Source organism: Eschrichtius robustus, chromosome 6 (genome assembly GCF_028021215.1).
Source record: "Eschrichtius robustus isolate mEscRob2 chromosome 6, mEscRob2.pri, whole genome shotgun sequence".
NCBI lineage: Eukaryota > Metazoa > Chordata > Mammalia > Artiodactyla > Eschrichtiidae > Eschrichtius > Eschrichtius robustus.
The window spans coordinates 92545696-92568257 of NC_090829.1; the positions used below are offsets into that span (position 1 = coordinate 92545696).

General features: G+C 39.0%; 1 protein-coding gene across 4 annotated transcripts in view; it reads left to right on the forward strand.

Moving 5' to 3' along the window:
• The window catches only part of LOC137766472 (uncharacterized), a 738098-nt gene that overhangs the window by 309955 nt on the left and 405581 nt on the right, over nucleotides 1-22562 (forward strand). For all 4 annotated transcript variants that reach the window (XM_068546810.1, XM_068546808.1, XM_068546809.1 and 1 more), the window contains one exon: nucleotides 2391-2476. In XM_068546810.1, coding sequence (XP_068402911.1) covers nucleotides 2391-2476 — 86 coding nt within the window. The remainder of the gene's footprint in view (nucleotides 1-2390; nucleotides 2477-22562) is intronic.

Sequence of the window (22562 nt, forward strand, 5' to 3'; positions counted from 1 at the left end):
TCAACTTGTAAGTTTCAAGTAAATGGATGAGTAGTAAATGCGGGCATAGAGGAATAATTTGCATTTAAGTAGGCTTGTGGGAAAGACTTTGTAGGTTATGGAAGATTGAATATATTTGTGTAAGAGGGAAGAGAGAGGAGAGGGAAGGAAGGAGTAAAGGTATGAAAGAGGCAGGAGATTGTTTATGAAGATGTTAACAAAAGAGTGGAAGGAAGAAAGATCGGATTCAGTAATGGAGAGATTGGCGGTGGAAGTAAGAGTAATATAGCCAGAGAAAGGAAATGCAAAGATCGTAACCTTGAAGGGGGGTGGTTCTAAAAGATGATAGGATGCAGAGTGGCTGAAGTGGACCACAGTTGTAGTTTTTTGACATTGAGAAGGTCATGGAAGATGGGATGACAGATGTTGGGCTGTAGAAGATTTTCTCTTGGGTGCTCAAGTTTTTTAATAACTTGGGAATGCCCTGGAGGTCACCAGATGATAGTGGTAAAGATATAGGAAAGTACACAAATGCTCAAGTGTGCCTCAGAAAATGTGCTGAGAGCTGGTGATGGGCAATTGTTGGGAAGCCGCAGTGGAGATGATGTAATGCCAGCTCCTCCAGCCCACTGAATTCAGAGGCGCAGAAGAGAGCAACATCTATTGGAGAGAAACCCGGGAGTGAGCATCAGACAGAAAAATTGAGATTTCCAATCAGGTTAGGAGAAAGTACATCTGTTTTTGGCTTTGGCTTTAATTATTAACACACTCTTAATGAGTTAACAACCATGTGGTAGACATCATGCTGGATGTCGGGAATTCAGAGGTTTAAAACAGTGTGTCATCATGAAGAGGGTGGATTTTGAAGCTAGCCTCAGTTGGCTTTCAAATCTGACACCATCACCACTATCTCTGTGGCCCTGTGGAGTTCTTAGCTCACCTGAGACTTTGTTTCCTCTTCTGTAAAATAAAGATATTGATAACTTATCTTGCAGCATTGTTGTGAGGGTAAAATAAATTGTAAATAAAAGTTCTATTATTGTGTGGCCTTGCAGTTGCTACCATCATCATTATTGTTGTTGTTGTTATTATTTTGGTGTCTAATCTGATTGGTTGGAGCAGATGACATGCACATAACCATGAGCTGGTAGGAAGACTGAGGTTAACTAACCCCTGACAATCTTATGTGGGAACTCTGGCAGTGGGTTAAAGTTTAATGAGCCCTAGGCCAGGCAGTTTTGATGAGATGAGATAAGGAGGTAGAACACACCGAGGGCCACATTAACAGCACTGCCATATGTGTAGTGATCATGGATGCAGACCCAGAAGAAACACTTGCCTCAGAAATCAGAGAAACCATCTGTCTGGGTTTCAGTTTCTTCATTTATTGAGAATGTAGACTTCCCTTCTTTCTGTTTGGTTGTTGTGAAGATGACGAGATAAGTGCGTTGACAGCTGTGAGTGATGTGTGTCTGAAAGGTTTTGTGTTTATGAATTTTTGTGGACAGAATTTCCTCTCCCCACCATCCTTACAAGACCTGGAGAAAATGGAGAAAAATACTCTCCATGGGAGATTAAACCTAAGAGTAAAAAAAAAAAAAAAAAAAAAATATTCTCCTCAGTGTAATTGAAACATTTGTGAATCATCTGACAGGGAAAAGACAAAAAAATGTTGTAGCATGTAAATGTTGAAAAGTGTAGGCGTGAGCATGCTTGGTAACTTCTAGAGGTGCCGTCAGTCATTAGAAGGTTGTGAATGCGTCTTTTAACCAGTTTAAAATCCTCATCGCGACACGCTGAGCTTGTTATTGCTACCCGATTTTAAAGGTGAGGGCAATTGAAGGAGGAGAAGAAAGTCACCTGCTCAAGGACTCCATTTAATCGGTGGCAGAGTTGGGACTGGAAACCCGATAGTACAGCTTTAAGCACTAGGATGCATCATCTTTTCAGGTTTGAAAGACTTAGAGAAGAAATGTTAAAATGGAAAAAAAATCAGTCAATCAATCCATCCATCAAAGGCCTGGAAAGGATTATAGTTGGTTATCAAATTTTAGAATGTGAGGAATAAGAGCACTCTTTGAAATGGGAGAGGTAAATTTAGCACAATAATTGGAAACGTGTTTCATAAATTTATGCAATTTAGTAACCCAAGAAACGATTTATACTGAAATCCTCCTCCCTTTAAAAAACCTCTGATGAAATAGATGTACATTTGAGTATCTTTTAGGGCATACATCCTCTAATTTTTAGGCTTATTTCGGGGAAAACATTAGACCCTTTGCCTTTTATTCTCATGGTGCTGTCTACAGAACCGTAGTACTGGGCTGTAGGAAACGTTCTGTGTTCTGACTTATGAGAACTTAACTTCCTTCTGTGGGTTTGACTTTATTCTCACGTCTCTGTCTCCACAGGGAACTGTCTTACAGTTTTTCAACATCAGCCTGACAACAATGAATGGAACAATGACATGGTGGCTGGCAAGAGGCAAGAGGCTCAGGTTTCCAATAGTTTGTATAATAACTGAATTTATGTAATTTATGAAATACTCTAAAGAGGAACTTTTTATTATGAAATTAACGGGGTAGATTTTCAGATCCTTAAATCTGTCTTTGAAAAAATTATCCTGTTCTAATTTGTTGAAATGTAGCCCTTGAATCTTTCATTCAAAAATATGTTGTACTGCCTTGGTGTTATTTGCACTTGTGAATTTTTATGAGATTTTCATTTCAAATTGTTAAATGGAATGATTACTTCTATTTTTTTAACTTTTAGTTTTTAAAAGTTATTTCAATTTATTTTCTCTAATTTTTTTTTTTTTTTATATTTATTTATTAGGCTGCACTGGGTCTCAGTTGCGGCATGAGGGATTTTTTGTTTTTTAGTTGTGGCACGAGGGATCTTCGTTGCAGCATGCAGGATCTTTAGTTGCAGCATGCGGGATCTTTTAGTTGCAGCATGTAGGATCTTTTATTTGCAGCGTGCGAGCTCTTTTAGTTGCGGCATGAGGGATCTAGTTCTCTGACCAGGGATCGAACCTCGGCCCCCTGCATTGGGAGCGCGGAGTCTTAACCATTGGACCGTCAGGGAAGTCCCTAAACGTTTTAAAGAAACCTAAGATTTAAAAATATATTTGCAGAGCCAGAGCTATGTTGTATTATTATTTTGTAAAATATTTTAGCAAAAAATTGCTAAATTTTTGCAAAGAAGGAATGCGATCATTCAGTAGACTTACAGAGACATGGATAATGGTTAGCTCTCAATGCAGTTACTCCTGTGTCTTTCCTGCTCTATTTGCCAATAGCAAGAATGAGTTTTTTGGATCCTGTGGTTTGGAAATTACAAATTACGCATTCTACATACTCTTTATTGAGGTATACTATGTGAGACAAATGGTGTGATGTTCTGTTTGGAGACCAGAAAGCTGAGATGTTCTAGGGGCAGTGGGCATTCCTAGGCGGCGTGTGGGGAAGTAGGATAGAGTGGTGATAAGGTGATGGTTTCCAGAGGCCACGGGAGTTGGACTGGCGGCCTGGCCCAAGGGAGATACCCTGGCCTCTGGGTCACGGCTCTCTCACCCTCTGGGTTTATATGCTGCTTTCGCTCAGGCACATTTCATGCTCACGTGAGAGGAAAACACCCTTACTGGCGCATTAAGGCACAAAGAGGCTTTCACAAATGCTGTCTCTGATAGTTTCTGAAGGGGCTTTTCAGCTGTCACCATGACCCCTGCTGGACTAAACATATGTTTAAAACATGTGGCGGAATGGTCAGGTTGAGAGGCTCTGTTGCCACTTGGTATTATTCCTGGCTCTCTTTTCCAGTCGACTTGCCAGCATTCTAATCGTGTGGGGCTTGCAGCTGCCACAGTCACACTAGTCTCAGTTTGGTGTTTCCAAGCTCCTGAAGATTCCACCACTTCTGCCAGAAGTCCTCCCAGTTGTTACCACCCTGATTGCTTTCAAGTTCAGAGGCAAAGCGGGGGAGTCAGTCTGTCTCTCTCTGTCTCTGTCCTCTTGTGCTCTAGATCATGTTCTGGCTTTTTCTTATTCACGTGCCGTATATTCACGGAGAGCAGCTCTGTTACCTTTGCTTGTATGCAGCCTCCGCAGGGCTCTGTGGAGAACACTTCATGAATGGCTTAAATATCACTCACCAACGTCTTTCTAGTCCCCTCTGTTGTTTCTTGCTAAAAGGGTATCTGGGTTAACTTAAATGCTTCTATTCAGCAGGATATCTTTCCTCTGTGTCAATGCAGTTATTAATGGATCATGAGTAGATCAGTTGTGATATTTAATTCTGGCAGCTTTTCATAAAAGATTTACCCTGTTTATTCAAATGATCCCCTCAATTTCCTGCTGGCTCTGGTACCTAAATGTACTGGTCCAGATTGGTCAGGTACTATTTACTTTAGTAAAATAACGGATGTGACAAATATTTCAGTTGGTCCAAATGAAATCTCATTAAAGAGTCTGTAATGTGATTGATTCTGATGTTTTTGAGTAGCAGCACTGAAGGAAAGGAGAGAAAGTGGGCTTGGAAGACAATTGACATTTGTCTCCCCCAGGATCCATGTTTAGATCTTTATAAGCATTTTCCCATTTAATCCTGGCAGAAGCCCTTTCATCTAGTTAGTTTACTCCTATTTTAAAAATGGGGAAACCAAGGCTCAGAGGGTTAAATATCATATTCTAGGATACATACGTATCTAGTAAGTGGTAGAAATAATTTCACATCCTGGTGGGTTTGATGCCAAAGTCAGTGTTCTTTCACTTGACTATACTGCACCCAAGGTTGCTTCACACTTACCTTGGTAAGTGTATAAATGTATATGTGGAAGTCTCCTTACCTGTCCTGTTGCCATCTGTGAAGACTGCCTGCCAAAATTATTACCTGCTTTATGAGATGTAAATATAAATTAATGAGGCTCATTTAAATAATGTCCTTCCCCTATTTGTGCCAAACGAGGGCTGTCCCCACATATCACGTACCTCAGGAGGTTATGAAATCATACCAAAGCCTGTCCTGGTTAGTGGCATTTTAGCAACCTCTCTTTGGGAATCGTGCAGTGCAATTAACTTTGAACAGTGTAAGGGCCAGCTTTCTCTCAGAGATTTGTAAAAAGGAGCCGAGATGGGCCAGACATCTGAGGGATTTCATGTTTGCCACCCTCAGTGTCTCTGTGCAGTAGCAGAAAATGTTTTCTTTTGAGAGCAGGGTGGGTTACAGTGAGATGGGGTCTTGAAGAGATGTTTGGAATGTCTGCTGTGGGGAATTAACCAGTGTCACAGGGCAGTAGTGCTGAGGGTCTAGCCCATAATTCAGAGACAGCGTGTTTGGTTTATTCTAGGAGCGCTAGATGGTTGGATTGATAAATATATAGAGTGAGTATGGAAAAAGGAACCATGGCAGTGAGGATAATGGCAGGGTGTGGATGAGATGAAGCACTCTGGGTTCTGGTTCTAGGGAAGAAACTGAAACCATAGGAGGGGTGTTGTTAAACAAGAGGATGGGATAAACATCACAAGTGAGAAATAATGTGAGTATAAAGCAGACACTTCACAGGCACAGGGCTGGAAGGGTGCCTGCCTTTAATCTGCTGCTGTGAGTATTTGTGGTGGGGAGGGGACAGAGGTCACCTGACCAAGTTGAGAGACTTCAAAATAGTATTTTTAAAGGGTTGTAGCTATTCTTTGTTTATAATTTCAGACTAATGTAGAATGCCACTTTGACTATAATTTTAAAAATTCTACTAATTCTAGTGATATCTTTTGCATGATAAAAGCAAATAAAATCAATTTGTAGCTAATTACAAAATTTATATTCAATTTCAAATGTACAGGGGTAAATCAAAGTTGCTAAGAAACCCATGATCTGAGGTCTTCCAGATTTTTTTATTCCATAGGTTCCAGGCCCAGTCTCCCAGTTTTTAAGTTGAGAACAGAAATTGGTTTCCATATTCTGAGATAGAACACATGGAAGTCTTTAGTTCAAGGAAGTTCAGCTTATAATCAAGTTTATAAGGACTGTATACAGTCTTGGTAGGTGAAATGAGCCATAAATTTGTCTTTTAGAAAACAACTGCATTTACATTAGAGAGAATTTCAAAGATAAACTAGCATGAAATTTCATGAATATTGTCTTTCTTTATATAAACTGAACCCTACATACAATAGTGAAATCTTCTGGTATAAATTTACAACCTGTATATTCTGATAAGTTGAAGATTTTCTAAATGTCGCAAAATTGTCATAAGAAATATCATCATCGAAATTGCTTTTCACAAAAGCTCTCCTTTATTACTTCTACTGAATAATTTATATGTTTTGGAAATGGCATGTGTTAATTTTTATGAAAAGTAATAATGTGATTTATTTGAAAGGTCTGTTTTTTCTGAGAATAAATCAATGCTTCTTAATCAGTTGTCTAATCTGCAAGCATTGTAGGTATAAATCAGGTTACAAATTAAGTCAGAAATCTAAGTTAGACACAGATTGATTTTGATTCCACTTGCCTTCGAGTGAAATAGCCTGGACCCAATAAAATTCTCTCCATTGATTTCCAGAAATGGCATTTGGGGTAGCCTCATGGTATTAATGTGATTGTCATGGCCTGGTATTTGTACTCAGCTGTGGTAGTAGAGTAAGTTTAAATTGATAAGATTGGATAAATAGCATTCTTCAGATGTTCTGGGTGACAGCATATCTAATGTAATTGCATTTGTCTGCCAGTTTCTATGTGTTAGAGCACAAAAGATTTTGATCCATGAATAATTTCGATAAAGAAATTCAACTCACTTCCTTCTATAGTATACTACAAATTATAAATTTTCATTACAACTATTCAATCACTTGAGAAAATAATGCATTTTAAATCAGGTTCCATGCCAAATATCTCATTTATGGAGCTGTGCTGCTTAAAATTGGACAAATTGATTACTTTGGTGAATGTTGAAAATCTCAGTTGGAAACATTAAAACCAACTTTATTAGTTCTAGGATCTAGTAATACATATACTTGTGTAATAAATATTAAGAGCTACTAATAGACCAGGTTTTAAGTGAGAGAATATCCATTTGCTTAATTGTGGTGAATTATCGGGATGTGACTATGTAGGCCTGGGTGCTGAAATATGACTAAAACATTCATGAATGCTATCAGCTCCTTTAGGAAGCTAATAAATATGCCCATTAGATAGTCTTATGAGATATTGTGGGCTTCAAGGCCTGATCATAATGGTTGCTTTATGCCTGTGTAGCTACTTTTATTACAAGATCATGAAAGCCTATGCAGTCATTCACTAACTGATCACCACAATTCCTTTATGAGTGAAATGGCTGGTATTCATTGTTCCTTCAGTATCTGGTCACTTTTCAAGAGGCTAACATTTTAATCAATCTCTTTTGGTTCCAGTAACTTCATAATTTGAATATATGATACTGAATTGAACTATAATGTTTAGAAACTCATTTATGTTTCACTTTAAAAGATAGCTCATTTTATCAAAAGTTTTATTCCTACCTCCATGCAGTCTTTCCTTACTTTTTTTATATTAAATTTAACTCTGTAGCTTTGACAAGGTTTTCTGGTTTCTGTCATGAAGAATCACAGAATTGTGATTGGAACTGACCTTTAAAGTTTCAGGTTCTGACTCCAAGCCTCAATCCACTCTGGGCATCTCTGAAAGATGGGCATTGGGCCAGGATCATAAGTGTTTTCCCTGGAGTTTGTAGCAAGAAAGCCCTGATTTGAGTCTCTACCTAAGGAACCTGGTGGGGTTATTGCAAATTTTTTGAGATCAGCTTTTCAGTTAAGAGACAGCTTGAGTGGTTATAGTTTTATTTTTATACCGAGGTAAAACTTCTCTTGCAGTGACCTTAGGAATTAATAGAGTATGTAGCTTCTACTATTTTGACACTTTTAATGACTGATATGTTCTTTAGTTTTCCATATTCTGTGGTAAATATTTCGATTTCTAATTTCTTCAATCCCAAAATAATGACATGGTTTCCGGAGGTCTTGTAGATCACTCTCATCAGTATTTTCTCCTGATATCCACAGTTGTCTTAAATTTTTGTTGCCAGAATCGCACATGCTGGTGAAAAGCTGTAATAGCTAACCTTTTTTTTTTTTCCTAAAGTAGGCATTGTACTAAGTAGTTATATATGCATTATGTATTTTAAAAAGTTAAACATTTTATTTTAAGGTAATTATAGACTTTATCACAAATAGTTGTAAAAAATGATGCAGAGAGATCACGTGTATCCTTTACTCCGTTTTTCCCAATGGTAATATATTCCAAAATTATAATATGTTATCATAACCAGGAAGTTGACATTGATGCGATTAATTTGTCTTTTCAGATTTCCCCAGTTTTATTTATCCTTTGTGTTGGTGTATTGAGCTCTATACAGTTGTATCAATGGCGTATGTCCACCACAGTCCAGAGATGGGATATCCATCCCTGAAAGATCCCTTGTGTTGTCCCTTATGCAGACACGTCCCCTTCCTTCCTGCTTCCCCTCCCCAACCCCATCCTTAACTCCTGGCAACCACTAATCTGTTCTCCGTTTCTCTAATTTTGTCATTTCATGAACATTGTATAAATGTAATCCTAACAGGTATGCAAACTTTTGGAGACTGGCTTTTTTTTTTTTTTTTTTTTTTTTACCAAGTAAAGTTATCTGGATAAACATTCAACCTATTGTATGTATCAAGGGTTTGTTCTTTTTTATTGCTAAGGAGTATTATATGGTATGGATGTACCACAATTTGTTTATCCATTAACCTGTTAAAAGACATCTGGATAGCTTCCAGTTTTAGGCTATTAGAACATGAACAGTCGTGTACGGGTTTTTTTGTGTGAGCATGCATTTTCTCTGCGATGAATGCCCAAGAATGCAGCTGCTATTGTGTGGTAATTGTATGTTTGGTTTTCGAAGAAACTGCCAAACAGTTTTTTCAGAGTTTCGTACCAGCAATGTATGAGTGATCTAGTTTCTCCATATCCTTGCCTGTATTTGGTGTTGGGGTACTTTTTAAAACATCGTAGCTATTCTGATAGGTGTGTACTATCTCACTGTAGTATTAACATGCATTTTTTTAAATGGCTAATGATTTGAATATTTTTTCACGAGTTTTTTGCCGTTTGTGTATCCTCTTCAGTGAAACGTCTGTGCATGTCTTTTGCCTATTTTCTAAATGGATTGTTTGTTGTTTTGTTTGAGAATTCTTTATATATTCTACTAGTCCTTTGTTGGTTTGGAAAATTTCCTCTCAGTCTATATCTTGTCTTTTCAATCTTTTAACAGGGTCTTTTGCAGAGCAAGAATTCTTAATTTTGATGAAGTTCAATTTTCAATTTTTCCTTTTATAGGTTATGCTTTTGGTGCTCAGTCGAAGAACTCTTTGCCTGGCTCTAGTTCCAGATGATTTTTCTCTGTATTTTTTCCCCTGGAAAGTTTTATAGCATTCTATTTTATGTTTAAGTACATGATATACTTTAGTTGATTTTGGATAAGGTGTGTGGTTTAGGTTGAGATTCAGTTTTTTTTTTCCCCCCCCCTAGGGATGTCCAGTTGCTCCAGACCGTTTGTTTAAAAGGCTGTTTATTCTTCCTTCACTGAGTTGCTTTTGCACCATTGGAAAAATCAATTGAATGTATTTATGTGGGTCTATTTGTGGGTTCTCTGTTCGTTCCATTTATCTGTTTTCTGTCACTTCACCAGTACCACACTCTCTTGATTATGTAGATGTACCGTATATAATTAGGTAGAGTGATTATTCTCACTTTATTTTTCTATTCAAAATTGTTTTAGTTAGACAAGAGTGGCCAAGATGACAGAGTAAGAAGACTCCGAGTTCATCTCGTACAGGCACACCAGAATTACAACTCTTTACAGAGCAATTATTGATGAGAATGACCTGAAGACTAGCAGAAAAAAATTTCAGAACTAAAGATATAAAGAAGGAGCCACAATGAGATGGGTAGGAGGGGCAGAGACGTGGTACAGTCAAGAGCCATACCCCAGGGTAGGTGACCCACAAGTGGGAGGATAATCACAATTTCTGAGGTTCTTTCCAAGGATCAAGGGGTCCAAGCCCCACACTGGGCTCCCCAGTCCAGGGGTCCTGCATCAGGAAGATGAGCCCCAACAATTTCTGGCTTTGAAGTGCATTGGGGCTTGTGTATGTGAGACCCAGAGGGCTGTGGGATTCAGAGACTCCACTCTTAAAGGTCACATGCAAAATCTCACACTCTTTGGCACCCTGTGCCAACAGGGTGCTTTGAAAGTAGCCTGGGTCAGACTTACTTGCTTATCTTGGAGAAGCCTCCCAGAGAAGGCAGAAGGCCACTGGGATTCCCACCAGAGACAAAGATACTGGCAGCAGCCATTTTTGGGAGCTCGTTCTACCACGAGAACACTAGTGCTGGCAAGTGCCATTTTGCAGTCCTCCCTCTAGAATGTTAGTGCTGGGACACAGCCCTGGCCACCAGACAGTGGGCACCAATCCACCCCATGCTGAGCAGCCAGTTGTACCGGGACGTGACCCCTCCCACCAGCAGGCTGGCACCAGCCCCAGGTCCCCTGGCCTCACAACCAGCCACTGTGGGGCCCAGCTTCTGCCACCAGTGGACTGGCACCAGCTCTGGAATCCCCCAGCCCCACAGCCAGCTGCTTTGGGACCCTGGGCCCATAGCCAGCCCACTGGGACCTGGCCCTGCCTGAGGGTGGGCCAGCACAGCCCTGGGAGGCCCTGGTCCAGGCATCCAGCTGCCCCAGGACCCCATAGGCCTGCAGTTAGCAGGCCGGCACCAGTCCCAGGATGTTCAAGGCTCTGGCCCTGCCCACCAGTGGGCCAGCACCAGCCTCAGGACTCCCCAGATCCCACAGCCAGCTGCCAAAGGGCACTGGCCCTGGGACCCCCCAAGGCCCCTCAGCCAGTCATGCCAGGACCCAGCCCCATCCACCAGTGGGCTAGCATCAGTCCTGGGAGTCCCGACGCCATGTAGCCAGCCGCTCCAGGACTCAGCCTTACCCTAGAAACAAAAGTCCAGGACTCGATGGCTTTGCAGGTGAGTTCTACCAATCATTTAGAGAAGAGTTAACACCAGTCCTTCTCAAACTATTCCAAAACATTTGCAGAGGAAGGAATGCTTCTGAACTCATTCTGTGAGGCCAGCATCACCTTGATACCAAAACCAGACACAGATATTACAAAAAAAGAAAATTAATGAGATGATGGATGTTCACTAAACTTATTGTGTTAATCATTTCATGATGCATGTAATTCAAATCATGCTGTACACCTTAAGCTTACACAGTGCTGTATGTCAATTATATCTCAATAACACTGGAAAAATTGTTTTAGTTATTCTAGGTCCTGTATCTTTCCATAAAATATAAAAATAAGCTTGTCTATGTATGTACAACACCTCTGTGAGATTTTGATAGGAATGTTTTAGATCTATAAATCAACTTAGGGAGAATTGACATCTTTACTATGTTAAATATTCCAGTACATGAACATGGTATGTCTCCCCATTTACTTAGATCTTTGATTTCTTTCATCAGCATTTTGTAATTTTAAACATACAGATCCTGTTCATGTTTTGGTAAGATTATACCTGAGTATTTCAGTGTTTTTGAGGTGACTGTAAAAGGTACTGTGTTTTTAAATTTTAGTCAGCATATTCATTGCTAGTGTATAGGAATGCTATTGATTTTTGTGTGTTGATCTTGTGTCCTTCAGCCTTGCTGAATTCACATATTACTTCTACAAGCATTTTTGTAGATTCCTTGGGATTTCCTACACAGAAAATCACGTGATCTGCACATAAGTTTCTTACTTTCCAAACTGTATGCCTTTTATTTCTTTTTCTTGTCTTATTGCAGTGGCTAGAACTATGTTGACTAAGAGAAGTGAGAGTGGCTATCTTTGCCTTGTTCTTAATCTTAGGAGGAAAGCATTCAGTGTTTTACTGTTAAGTATGTTATTAGCTATAGGTTTCTTGTAGATGCTCTTTATCAAGTTAAGGTAGTTTTCCCCCATTCCTAACTTGCTGAGTTTATTTTCTTTAGCTGATTTAGCTGTTAGTATTGTGGATTATGGTAATTGATTTTCAAATGCTGAGACAGCCTTTTATACCTGGAACAAATCCCACTGGACCATGGTGTTTAATTCATTTTATACATCGCTCAATTTGATTTGCCAGTGTTTTTGAGGATTTTTGCATCTAAGTTCATAAGAGATACTGGTTTGCAGTTTTTGCTTTTTGTCCTATCTTTGTCTGATTTTGATATTTTGGTAAGACTGGCCTCATAAAATGAGCTTGGAAGTGGTCCCTCTTTTGTTTTCTGGAAGAGATTGTATATTTTTTCTTGAAACATTTAGTAGAGTTCTCCAATGGAATCATTTGGTTGGAGATTTCTTTTCTGGAAGTTTTAAGTTGTGGGTTCAATTTCTTTAATGATTATAGGTCTATTGAGATATTTCCTTCATCTTAATTGAGATTTGGTAGTTTGTGGTGTTCAAGGAGTTGGTACATATCATCTAAGTTGTTGAATATATGAACATATTTTTCTATCAACTCTGCCAATCTGTGAATTTAATTGATGATTTTAGACCATTTGCATTTTAGGTAATTATTAACATTTTAGGGCAAAAGTCTGTCATTTCAGTGTTTATTTTCTGTTTCCTGCATTTCTCATTTTTATGTTTCTTTTTGCTTTCCTTTGCGTTACTCAAACATTTCCTAGGATTCTATCTTGATTTATTTATAATGTTTTTTAGTGTATTTCTTTAATAGATTTCTTAGTGGTTTCTCTGTGTTTTATAATATATACACAAAGAGTATAATATAATATACATGTGTTTATTATCAAAGTGGTATCAATATTTTACCACTTTTATTGAAGTGTATACCTTACTGCTGTTTAGGTCTATCTTCCCTGCTTTTAAGTGTCATTGTCTTGAGTATCAGATAGTGTTACAATTTTTGTTTCAATAATTGAGTATGATTTATAAAATTCATGAGGAGATAATCTATTACATGTGTTCATATTTGTGCTCTTTCAGTTGTTCTTTCTTCCTTCCTGATACTCCAAGGTTCTTTCTTTTATCATTTCCTTTCTGTTTGAAGAATTGTTTTTAATTAGTCATTATTTATAGTCCTGTCTGCTATCAACAAACTGTTTTAGTTTTTCTTCATCAGAGACTTTATTTTCTCCATATACCTGAAGGATAGTTTCACTGGTCATAGAATCTATAGTTGACCGTTCTTTTCTTTCAGCATTTGAAAAAAGTTGTGCCACTTTCTTCTGGCCTCCAAAGCTTCATATAAAAAATCTGCTGTTGTTCAAATTAGTTTTCCTTGTACATGTGTTGTTTCTCTCTGGCTGCTTTTAAGATTTTCTATTTGTCTTTAGTTTTCAGAAGTTTAATTATGGTGGTGTATCTTGGATTAAATTTCTCTGGATTTATTTTATTTGGGGTTTGCTCAACCTCTTGAATCTGTCGCTTTATGTCCTTTGCCAAATTTGGGAAGTATTCTGTCATTATTTCTTCAAGCACTTTTTTAGCCCTACTCTCTCCTAGTCTTCTGAGACTTTAATGATACAAGGTGTTGGGCTTTTTGCTGTTTATCCTTCAGGTCCCTCTCGCTCCCTCCCTCCCCTCTCCCTCCTTCTCTCTCTCTCTCTCTGTTGTTCAGGATGGTATAAATTCCATTGATCACTGAGCCTATCCTCTGTTATCTACACTATACTGTTGAGCCCATTCATGAGAGTCCATTCTCCACCCCCCCCCCCCATTGTATTTCTCAGTTCTGTTTTTTTTTGGTTTGGTCATTATTGTTATTACTTTACAGATTCTGTTATTTGCTGCGACTTTTTAATTTTTCATTTGTTTTAAGAGAATTTGTAATTGCTTGTTGAAGTATTTTTTTTCAGTCACTTGTTTTGGGCATTTTTATGTTTTTTATATTCAGTTTCTCTATATTTTTATCTCTTTTTAAAAAAATTGTAGTTTGTTGAAGTATTTTTATGATGGTTGCTTTAAAATTATTGTCAGGTAATTCCAACATCTAATTTACTTTGTTGTTTATATCAGTTGATTGTTTTTTTCTCCTTCGAGTTGTGATTTTCCTAGTTCTTGGTATGAGAAGTGATTTTCCTTCTTTCCTTCCTTCCTTCTTTTTTTCTTTTTTTTCCTGTATTCTGAACATCTTGGTTATTATGTTATGAGACTCTGGGTCTCAGTTAAATCTTTATTTTAGTAAGCAGTCATCCTGTTTAGATTTAGCTTGCAGGTCCTGGCCTACTTTCTGGATTGTGATTCCAGTGGAAGTTTAATCTTAAGACCTTTGTGGTGCTATTTTCATCTGTTGATTGTCTGGTGCTGCCTGGACTTCTAATGGTGCTTCCTGAAGCTGCAGGGAGCTTCCGCAGTCCAGACTTGATGGTTCCTCTAGCTGGGAGAAGGGAGTCACATGGTTCACGGGGGGGACAAGCACTTCTTAGGCCAGGCACTTGTCATTGCCCCTGTTGGTACGGTCTGGAGAAAGAGATTCTCTAGCCTGTGGAGACTAAGAGGCTTCCTGAGCTGGGCCACTTGATGTGGTGGGATTCCACCTTGCCAGTGGCGTCTGGTGACTCTCGGTGGGGGAGGGTAGTCTCAGGCCCAGCAGAGGAGAGTGCTTTGTCTGGCCTTTTATTTTCAGTGGGGTTTCTGACCAGTCTCCACTGCCAGTTATTGTTGAGCTCACTTAGTGTTGTCATTGGGATTCTATTTGATCTGGGGGAAAAAAATGAACCTGTATGGATCACCTTCTGTTGATAGGTTGGAAATGCCAGGTCTGGGTTGCCTTCTTTTGTTGAGTTGGATGTCATGTCCTAGGTTCGTTCCATAATCAGTCTATCTTCCTCTTTCCACATTTCAGGTTTCTCTTTCTCTTGCATCATTTCTAGGGTTATATTTGTTCTTAGTGGGGAGAAGCAAACAGAAATGAGCCTATGCCATCTTATTTAGTATGTACTATTTATTTTAATTCTAGGGACTGCCCAGTGCCATAGGAATAATTGCCTCCCTGCTGCTGCCTGCCCAATAAGATGTTTTTTCAGTAATTGCTGTTTTAGCTGTCAAAATGTTTTGAAAATCTTAAGAGGATTTTATTTTTATATTAATTCATAGTCCAGTAAAAATTAAAATCATACATTTGGGAAGACTGTAGTTAATGTTGTTTCCAGGGATTATCTTCTTTTTTTTTTCTTGTCTTCCTCAATAGTATAATAAGCCACTTTTGAAACTATCTCTAAGATAAAGCCAAACCTCATAGTTTCTGGAATCATTATACCTCTTTAAGAAATTTCCTTGTATTCCATCATTTGAGATCCTTAAAAACTATATGAATTCTGTACCTTTTGCTTTGGGGTATAATATTAATACAGGGACTTGCATCATTTAGATATACTCTTATTTCATTACCTATCTCTCTTTCTTTAATCATTCCAGACTATTCTCCCATCTGCTTGTGTTTTACAAGGGTTTCAATATTATCATTCATTTCATTGGTGAAAATGGAAGAAGCACAGGAGTTGAATAGATCTGTGGTCTTTATCTGTTAATATTGTACTATGTTCTCCAAAAAGGAGCCTATCCATTCTTCGGCCTTCATTTGTTCTGAATACATATTTTGTTCTTTATCACATTCTCTATCAATTTTCTTTGGTCTTCACTCCGAACTTTCTTTTTTTCTGGGTCCTACAAGTCTTAACAGTTCTCCTAAATAAAGAAAATTGGTCACTGTCATTACATAAGAAATATGGTTAAATTTTTCTCAACTGTCAAAGTAATACTATTATATGTAGACAGTACATTGCATTATGTGCTCTCCATCATATGCAGTGATAAAAATGATCTATTATTATCCCATGAGAATGGAGTCCCTTTCTTTGGATAGCTGTGTGTGTGTGTGTGTGTGTGTGAGTGTGTGTGTGTTAAAGGATTTTGCTTTTATCCATTTATATGATTTTATCATATAAATGATATGTGTATGTGTTAAAGGATTCTGCTTTTATCCATTTATATGATTTTATCCTTTTTTTCCTGTGAAATCATGGCCATGTTTTTGATATAGTTGTCAGGTGTAGGGGTACAATTAGACTAGGGAACTAGTCATATGAAATTTGAACTCAGACTTGAGTCTCAAAGCAGTGTCTGGATTGAACTAGCTGGATACTAAATTATAGTATGCAGAATTTTAGTCAACTGAGTGGGCTTTACAGTAGTGTTAGGAAGTTCCTTTTGCCATGCATAGGAGATTATTTCAGTTTTTGAGTACTCTACTCAGTATTTTGTTCTACCTATTCATACATGGTCATGAAAGAGCTGTTCATTATCCATGACTAACTTACTCAGATGAAACTTATTTTGCTGATCATTCTTATTTTTAGACAAACCCTATAGCCCAAGATTGTTTCTCATCCTTATTTTCCATGTAAATAAACATACCTCCCCTATTTTTAATATTATTTTATGTCTCCTTCCATTTCTCTGGATAGTGACTGTCCTGTCCAATGTGAGGAATTATCTTACCCTCAGACCAGAGAAGGCAGCAAGTAGATGCTGTAGTTAAGTGTATGGCTTTGTAATCAGAATGCATCCTAACTTCACAACTGAGTAGCTTAGCTTTGTGACTTTGGACAAGTCAATTAAAGTTCTTAAAACCTCAGAACAAACTGAAAAGGCGATGGTTTATTTTTTACAGTTCCAACAGTTAAATTGATCTAATTATAGTTGAGTTTTATCTGTTCTGAGGTCCACCCATAGGCCTCATCCAGTGGTGTTTCTCTCTTCTTTCCTTTCTTCCTTCCATCCCTCCCTCCCTCCCTTCTTCCCTTCCTTCCTTATTGTTTTTAATTGATATATAATTTAGATACCACAAAACTAACCTGCTTAAAAGTGCACAGTTAATGGTTTTTGGTACATTCAGAAGGTTGTACAACCATCACCATTATCTAATTCCAGAACGTTTTCATCACCCCAGAAAGAAATCCTGTATCCGTTAACATTAACTCTCTGTTCCCTCTCCCCCTGGCAACCACTAATCTACTTTCTGTTTCTATGGATTTGCCTATTCTGGATAGTTCATATAATGGAGTCATAAAATATATGGCCTTTTGTGTCTGGCTTCTTTCACTTAGCATGATGTTTTCAAGGTTTATCCATATTATAGCATGTATCATACTTCATTCCTTTTTGTGGCTTAATAATATTCCATTGTATGGAATGGATGCACCATATTTTTTTTATCCATTCATCAGTTGATGGATATTTGGGTGGTTTCCACTTTTTGGCTTTTTGCTGCTATAAACATTCATGTATAGGTTTTTGTATGCATATATGTGTTCGTATATGTTTTAAGTCTCTCAATTATGTATCTGGTGGAATTACTGAGTCATCTGGTAAATCTGTGGTTAGCTTTTTAAGGAACTAACAAACCGTTTTCCAAAGCGGTTGCACAATTTTACACTCCCAGCAGTGTATAAGGTTCTGACTTTCCTCTACATCCTCACCAACGCTTATAATTTTTTTTTTTATAGCCATCTTTGTGAGTGAAGTGGTGTCTCATTGTGGTTTTGATTTGCATTTCCCTAATGACTTCAAGCTCATCTCCCACCTTTTCTAAATATATTACACTGTTAACTCAGTAAAAGCTTGTCTACCTGTGTCTTTTTTTAATCTCTTTTGTTTCCTATACCTAGAATGCCCTTATCTGTACCTCTTTTGATAACACTTGTCATCCTCGAAGACTCATGGTTAAATCAACACTTTATCCATGAAATAACTACTCCATATAAAAGTAACCTTGCAATTATTTAAACCTCCATAACACTTAATGCTTCCTTTATTATAATTATTGTACCATTTATCATAATTTTATAGTGGTATTGTACCTCTGCATAACAGATTTTAATCTATTTAAAATAAAAGATAGTCTCTGCAATTTTGGTTTTCTCTAAAGTGACAATATGTATTTTCTATATCATAGACAATCAGATATTAGTGGAATTGAACTGATTATCCTGCAACTCTCTCCTTTCCTTTTGTGTTCCACAGTAGTTTGGGCTCTTAGTAGTTCCTGTCTGCCTTAATTTGATAAAATCCTAACCAGCTTGCCTGACTCTATCTGTTTTCAGTCTAAATCAATCTATATATTGTGTGATGATAATTTTACAAGCCAGGACAAATCATGTCTTTTTTTTTTTTGCTCCAAACACACTATTGCCTTCTAAATAAGATCCAGTTTGCTTAATATGGCACCCAAGACCCTCCTGCCTCTTCTCCTTATCTACTCAGTGCCTAAACTCTATGCATTCATCTTGATTCCTTAAATAAGCTCTTTGGTGTCATGGTACACATAGGAATAACATTAGTAAGTCACCCTGGGGTAGCTGCGCACAACTACTTCTGACAGTGGTAATTGGCCTGTGGTCTCTGGCTACTCACTGTTCACCCAATTGTCTTGAGAGTTGAGGGGAATTTATTTAAACACTACCAAACCCATTTATGACACACGTTGGCAGAAGCTTTGCACCATGCTTTTGTACACCTTGACTTTTGCTCATGTTGTCTCTTTTCCTGGGAAACTTTGTCCTTCACCAATTCCATGTGCCCTCCATCCCCTCCGCCCAACGTGGCTTCTGTTGTCAGAATGTATGCCTGTCTTTCAAGGCCTGACTCTGATGTTGCCTCAAAACTTTTTTTTTTGATGTCTTCTTCTAAAACCAATTTGTTTTGTTTTCCCCATAACATTTTATTTTGCATTTTCTGTAAAACTACAAATAATCTTTCTGGTATCAGTTAATTCTTGATAGCTTTCCTTCTTTCGGCCTCATATGGTTGAAAATTTTTGATGTGCACTCCAATCACTATTTAATCCACTCACTTTTTAAATCTTCCTTAGCAGATAAGGTGTAACCTACACATATAAAACATGGAACAGACATTTTTGAGTTGAATTGTTGGGTATCTAATAAGAGTAATATGTTATGTTTTATGTAGAACAATTACCTTGGCAGTGTTTCTAGTCATTTCTTTTTAAAAAGAGATTAATCTTGATTTTGCTATATCATTTTTTTTCAAAATCATTACGTCAGTGGTTCTCTAACTTTAGTGTACATATGTGTACCTGGAAGGCTTGTTAAAACACAGACCGCTAGGCTCCAATCCCATGGTTTCTGATTTAATAGGTGTGGGGTAGTATCCAAAATTAGCATTTCTAGCAAGTTTGCTTGTGATGCTGATGCTGTTGATCAAGGGGTTACATTTTGAAAAACTGTGCTTTAGGCTACAGATATACGTTTTTATGCTTCAGGAGGCCTTGTAAAAATATCTCATTTTAGAAGGATTTTTTTTTTTTTTTTTGCATATGTGTGACAAGACAGAAGTGTTGCGGGATGCATTAAAACCAGAGGTTAGGCTTTCTAACCTCAACCATGTTTTGTTGGGCTTATAAATAGGAAATAATAATGTTCCTTTGGGATTTACTCTTTTGCAGATATATTGGATCTCTCTATAGATGTACAGTGCTGTGTCAGAGATTGTTCTCTTTGTGGCCTAGGGAACAAGAAACATTCTTGGAGCCTCTGTATTTTGCTTAGCGTCTGCTAGAAGCCAGAGATCACCAAGTCTACACTATTTGTGTTCAAATTCTAGAGGAGAGAAAGGAGAAGGGCCAGGTTCATTGCTGGACCTTGTTGCCATCTTGAAAATGGGTGATTATAGCAAATGTGTGGCATAGAGAAGAGTAGAACTATGAGTGAGAGAGAGATGCATGTTCCTGGTGCCACATGGTTTCCATATTATGCCCTGTGAAGGATATTTTTCCCAATAAAGAATAGTCCATTATTAAAGGCAGTGGCATTTTAATTACATTGTGAGTTTACCAGGGCTTGTGGACAATACTGTGAAGCTGGCCATCATTTATAACACTGCTTATGGGATAATTCTGAGTTCCAAATAGCCAATTTGCAAATCAACTTAGAGAACGCAACCTATCTCCAAATTGGGAACTGCTTGTATTGCAATTTCTAGAGTGTATTTGTTCTACTCATTTCCCCAAATGGTTCGTTTGTATATAGCAGGACAGTAATATGAGCAGGTGCTTAGTCTGTACAGAGGAATTGACAATTTCTTATAGCTAGACATTGTTTATTCACATAGAGTGGAGACAAGGATATAAAAACCTTCTTAAGGTAGTTGCAAATTTTAGCTCTGGATCAAAGAAAGGCTAAAGGCTAGTTCTGGATCAAAGAAAGGCTAAAGGCTACATCTACATACTTGCCAACACTCCAATGTGGTAAGTATCCTAAAGCCATTGTGTCAGTAGTGACCACTCTGGGCATGTTTGGCTGGTGGGCAGGCTGAGGAAGACCCTGAGGAAGGAAGGAAGGACCAGGACTAAAGGATAGCACTGGCTTTGACACGTAGCACTTGTCCAAAAATAGTGGCCAAGAGGGTTGTGCATGTTTATTTTACCAAATTATGTGTTAAGTTGATTGTACGGTATCAATAATGATAGCTAGGCGAGCGGTTTTGAGCAAGGGATTGTGGTAATCTCTTGTCACCAGATGGGTTCTCCAAGAGGCCAACTCTGAGCCAGAGATGGACATGTAGAATGTTTATGAGGGTGGGCTCTTAGGATCAGTATCTATAGGAAAAATGTAGGGAAGCAGGGCTGGACTGAGGGAAAAGTTGGGCTGTAGTGCAGTCACCACAAAGCCTCCCTTGGCCATCCCTGCTCTGAGGGTGGGAGAATTTCCCTGGCTTGGGCCAGTGGCACTGGTTTTTATCCTCTTGCATCCACCAGTCTTTGGATACAAGCTGCCCTTCCAGGAAGAGGGTGTGACTTTGGCTCAGGAAATTCCCAGAGAGGGCTGACAGTGTCTGTCATCAGTGGGGGAAATGCATCCTTTGGTCCTGAAGGGGGGGGGGGGTCTGGGTGGCAAAGCAGGGCATCCATGATATCTATTTGGGAGGAAGGAAAATGTGTGGGGAGCTGGTAATACAAGGAATAAGAGGTCCATGGTCTCAGTTGAATAAGCTATTACAGGGCTGTGTGCACAGTGGAAGGAACTGGAATACTATAATATGACACTGATTTATTGATTTATTGTTATTTCTTATAATAGCCCTAAATGTAGATATTAATAACTCTACTTTACAGAAGGACACTCACAAGAAAAGGTAGCTTGCCCACAGCCAGATGGATGGTAAATAAGTGCCTGAAGCAGAATCCAACACAGTTTCTTTCCAAAGCTCCTGCTCCTTTGATTCTATTTCCTGAACACACTCAGGAAAGTGTCACGCAGATTTTCAGAGCCAGGGCGAATCCTGGACTGGCCTCAGACTGGATGAACACAGGCTGGGGGATCACTCCCGAGTGCTAGGCTTAGGGCAAGAGGGTTCCTAACAAATAGCGGCGGAGGCCTTGGTTAGAGCTTAGCTCACAGATGAACAGAGCTGGGGGAGGAGCGATGACAGATCAGAGACCCAAACTCAGTGTTTCCACCTCAGATTGAGGGAGTCCGCTGACTGAAATGCGATGGTTTATTACTGTTGAAGCAGGCTTTCAAATTAAACTCACACTTTGCTGAGCTGTGTGAAGGAATGACAGCTTTATTTTCTGTAGATTTGATCTTCTTTAAGAACCTCCTATCTAGTTAGTGAGGAGGGTGGAAGTAAAACACCCAAATCTAGTCATTCTAATCCAATAATTTATACAGGCTCTTAAGGTAACTCAGAGTCTTTTAGATCAAACCCTAATCTTTAAGATTTTTACCCACCACCCCTCTCCTATTTTCTTTTCGGAACGATATACACATGGAGGTGGACGTGACTTGGCCCAGTGGTGCCAGGGAGGAATGGTGGGGACCCAGGAACCATGAGCAGGTCCAGTACTGCTTCCTCTCCTTTGGTAGCAGTTTCCTTATCTGCCCCTGAGGTCAGCTCAGGTCAAGTTGAGGTCCCTTCCCTCTGGCTCAGTCACGTCCCCAAGGACTTCCCTGAAGGCTCAGCCTCCCCTTGCCTTTGACAGCCCTGTGGGCCTGCCTGAAATCTGCTTGCAACTGATTTGATTCCCAACTGTGGTCTTTCCTGCTGCTTCCAGCCTCTGGGCCATCTGACCTTTCTTGCCAGCCACGATATCCGCTACCTTCTGCATCCCTCCATGCTGCATGTGGAAACCTCTACCTACTGTTCATGTCCTTAGGAACAGGAAGCCTCCAGACAGTTAGGTGCAGGCCTGTCTCTGACCAACAACGACACCCTACCTCTTCCCATTGGAATGGCCACCCAATGCTGATCTGAGCATGGCTGGTTAAATCATTACCTCACCATCTCAGACAGACATGGGGTCAAAGCACGCTGACTTTTGGCTCGACCCTTTCTTAACCATGCCTCCTGCACTGGCTGAAAGGGAGGGCAGGGCAGACAGTTGCTCTGTTCCTTTCTTCCTCTCACCAACTCCCCAGTGCGGCAGTGACAAGCTCTCATATTCCTTCTCCTGATTCCTAAGAACTTCCT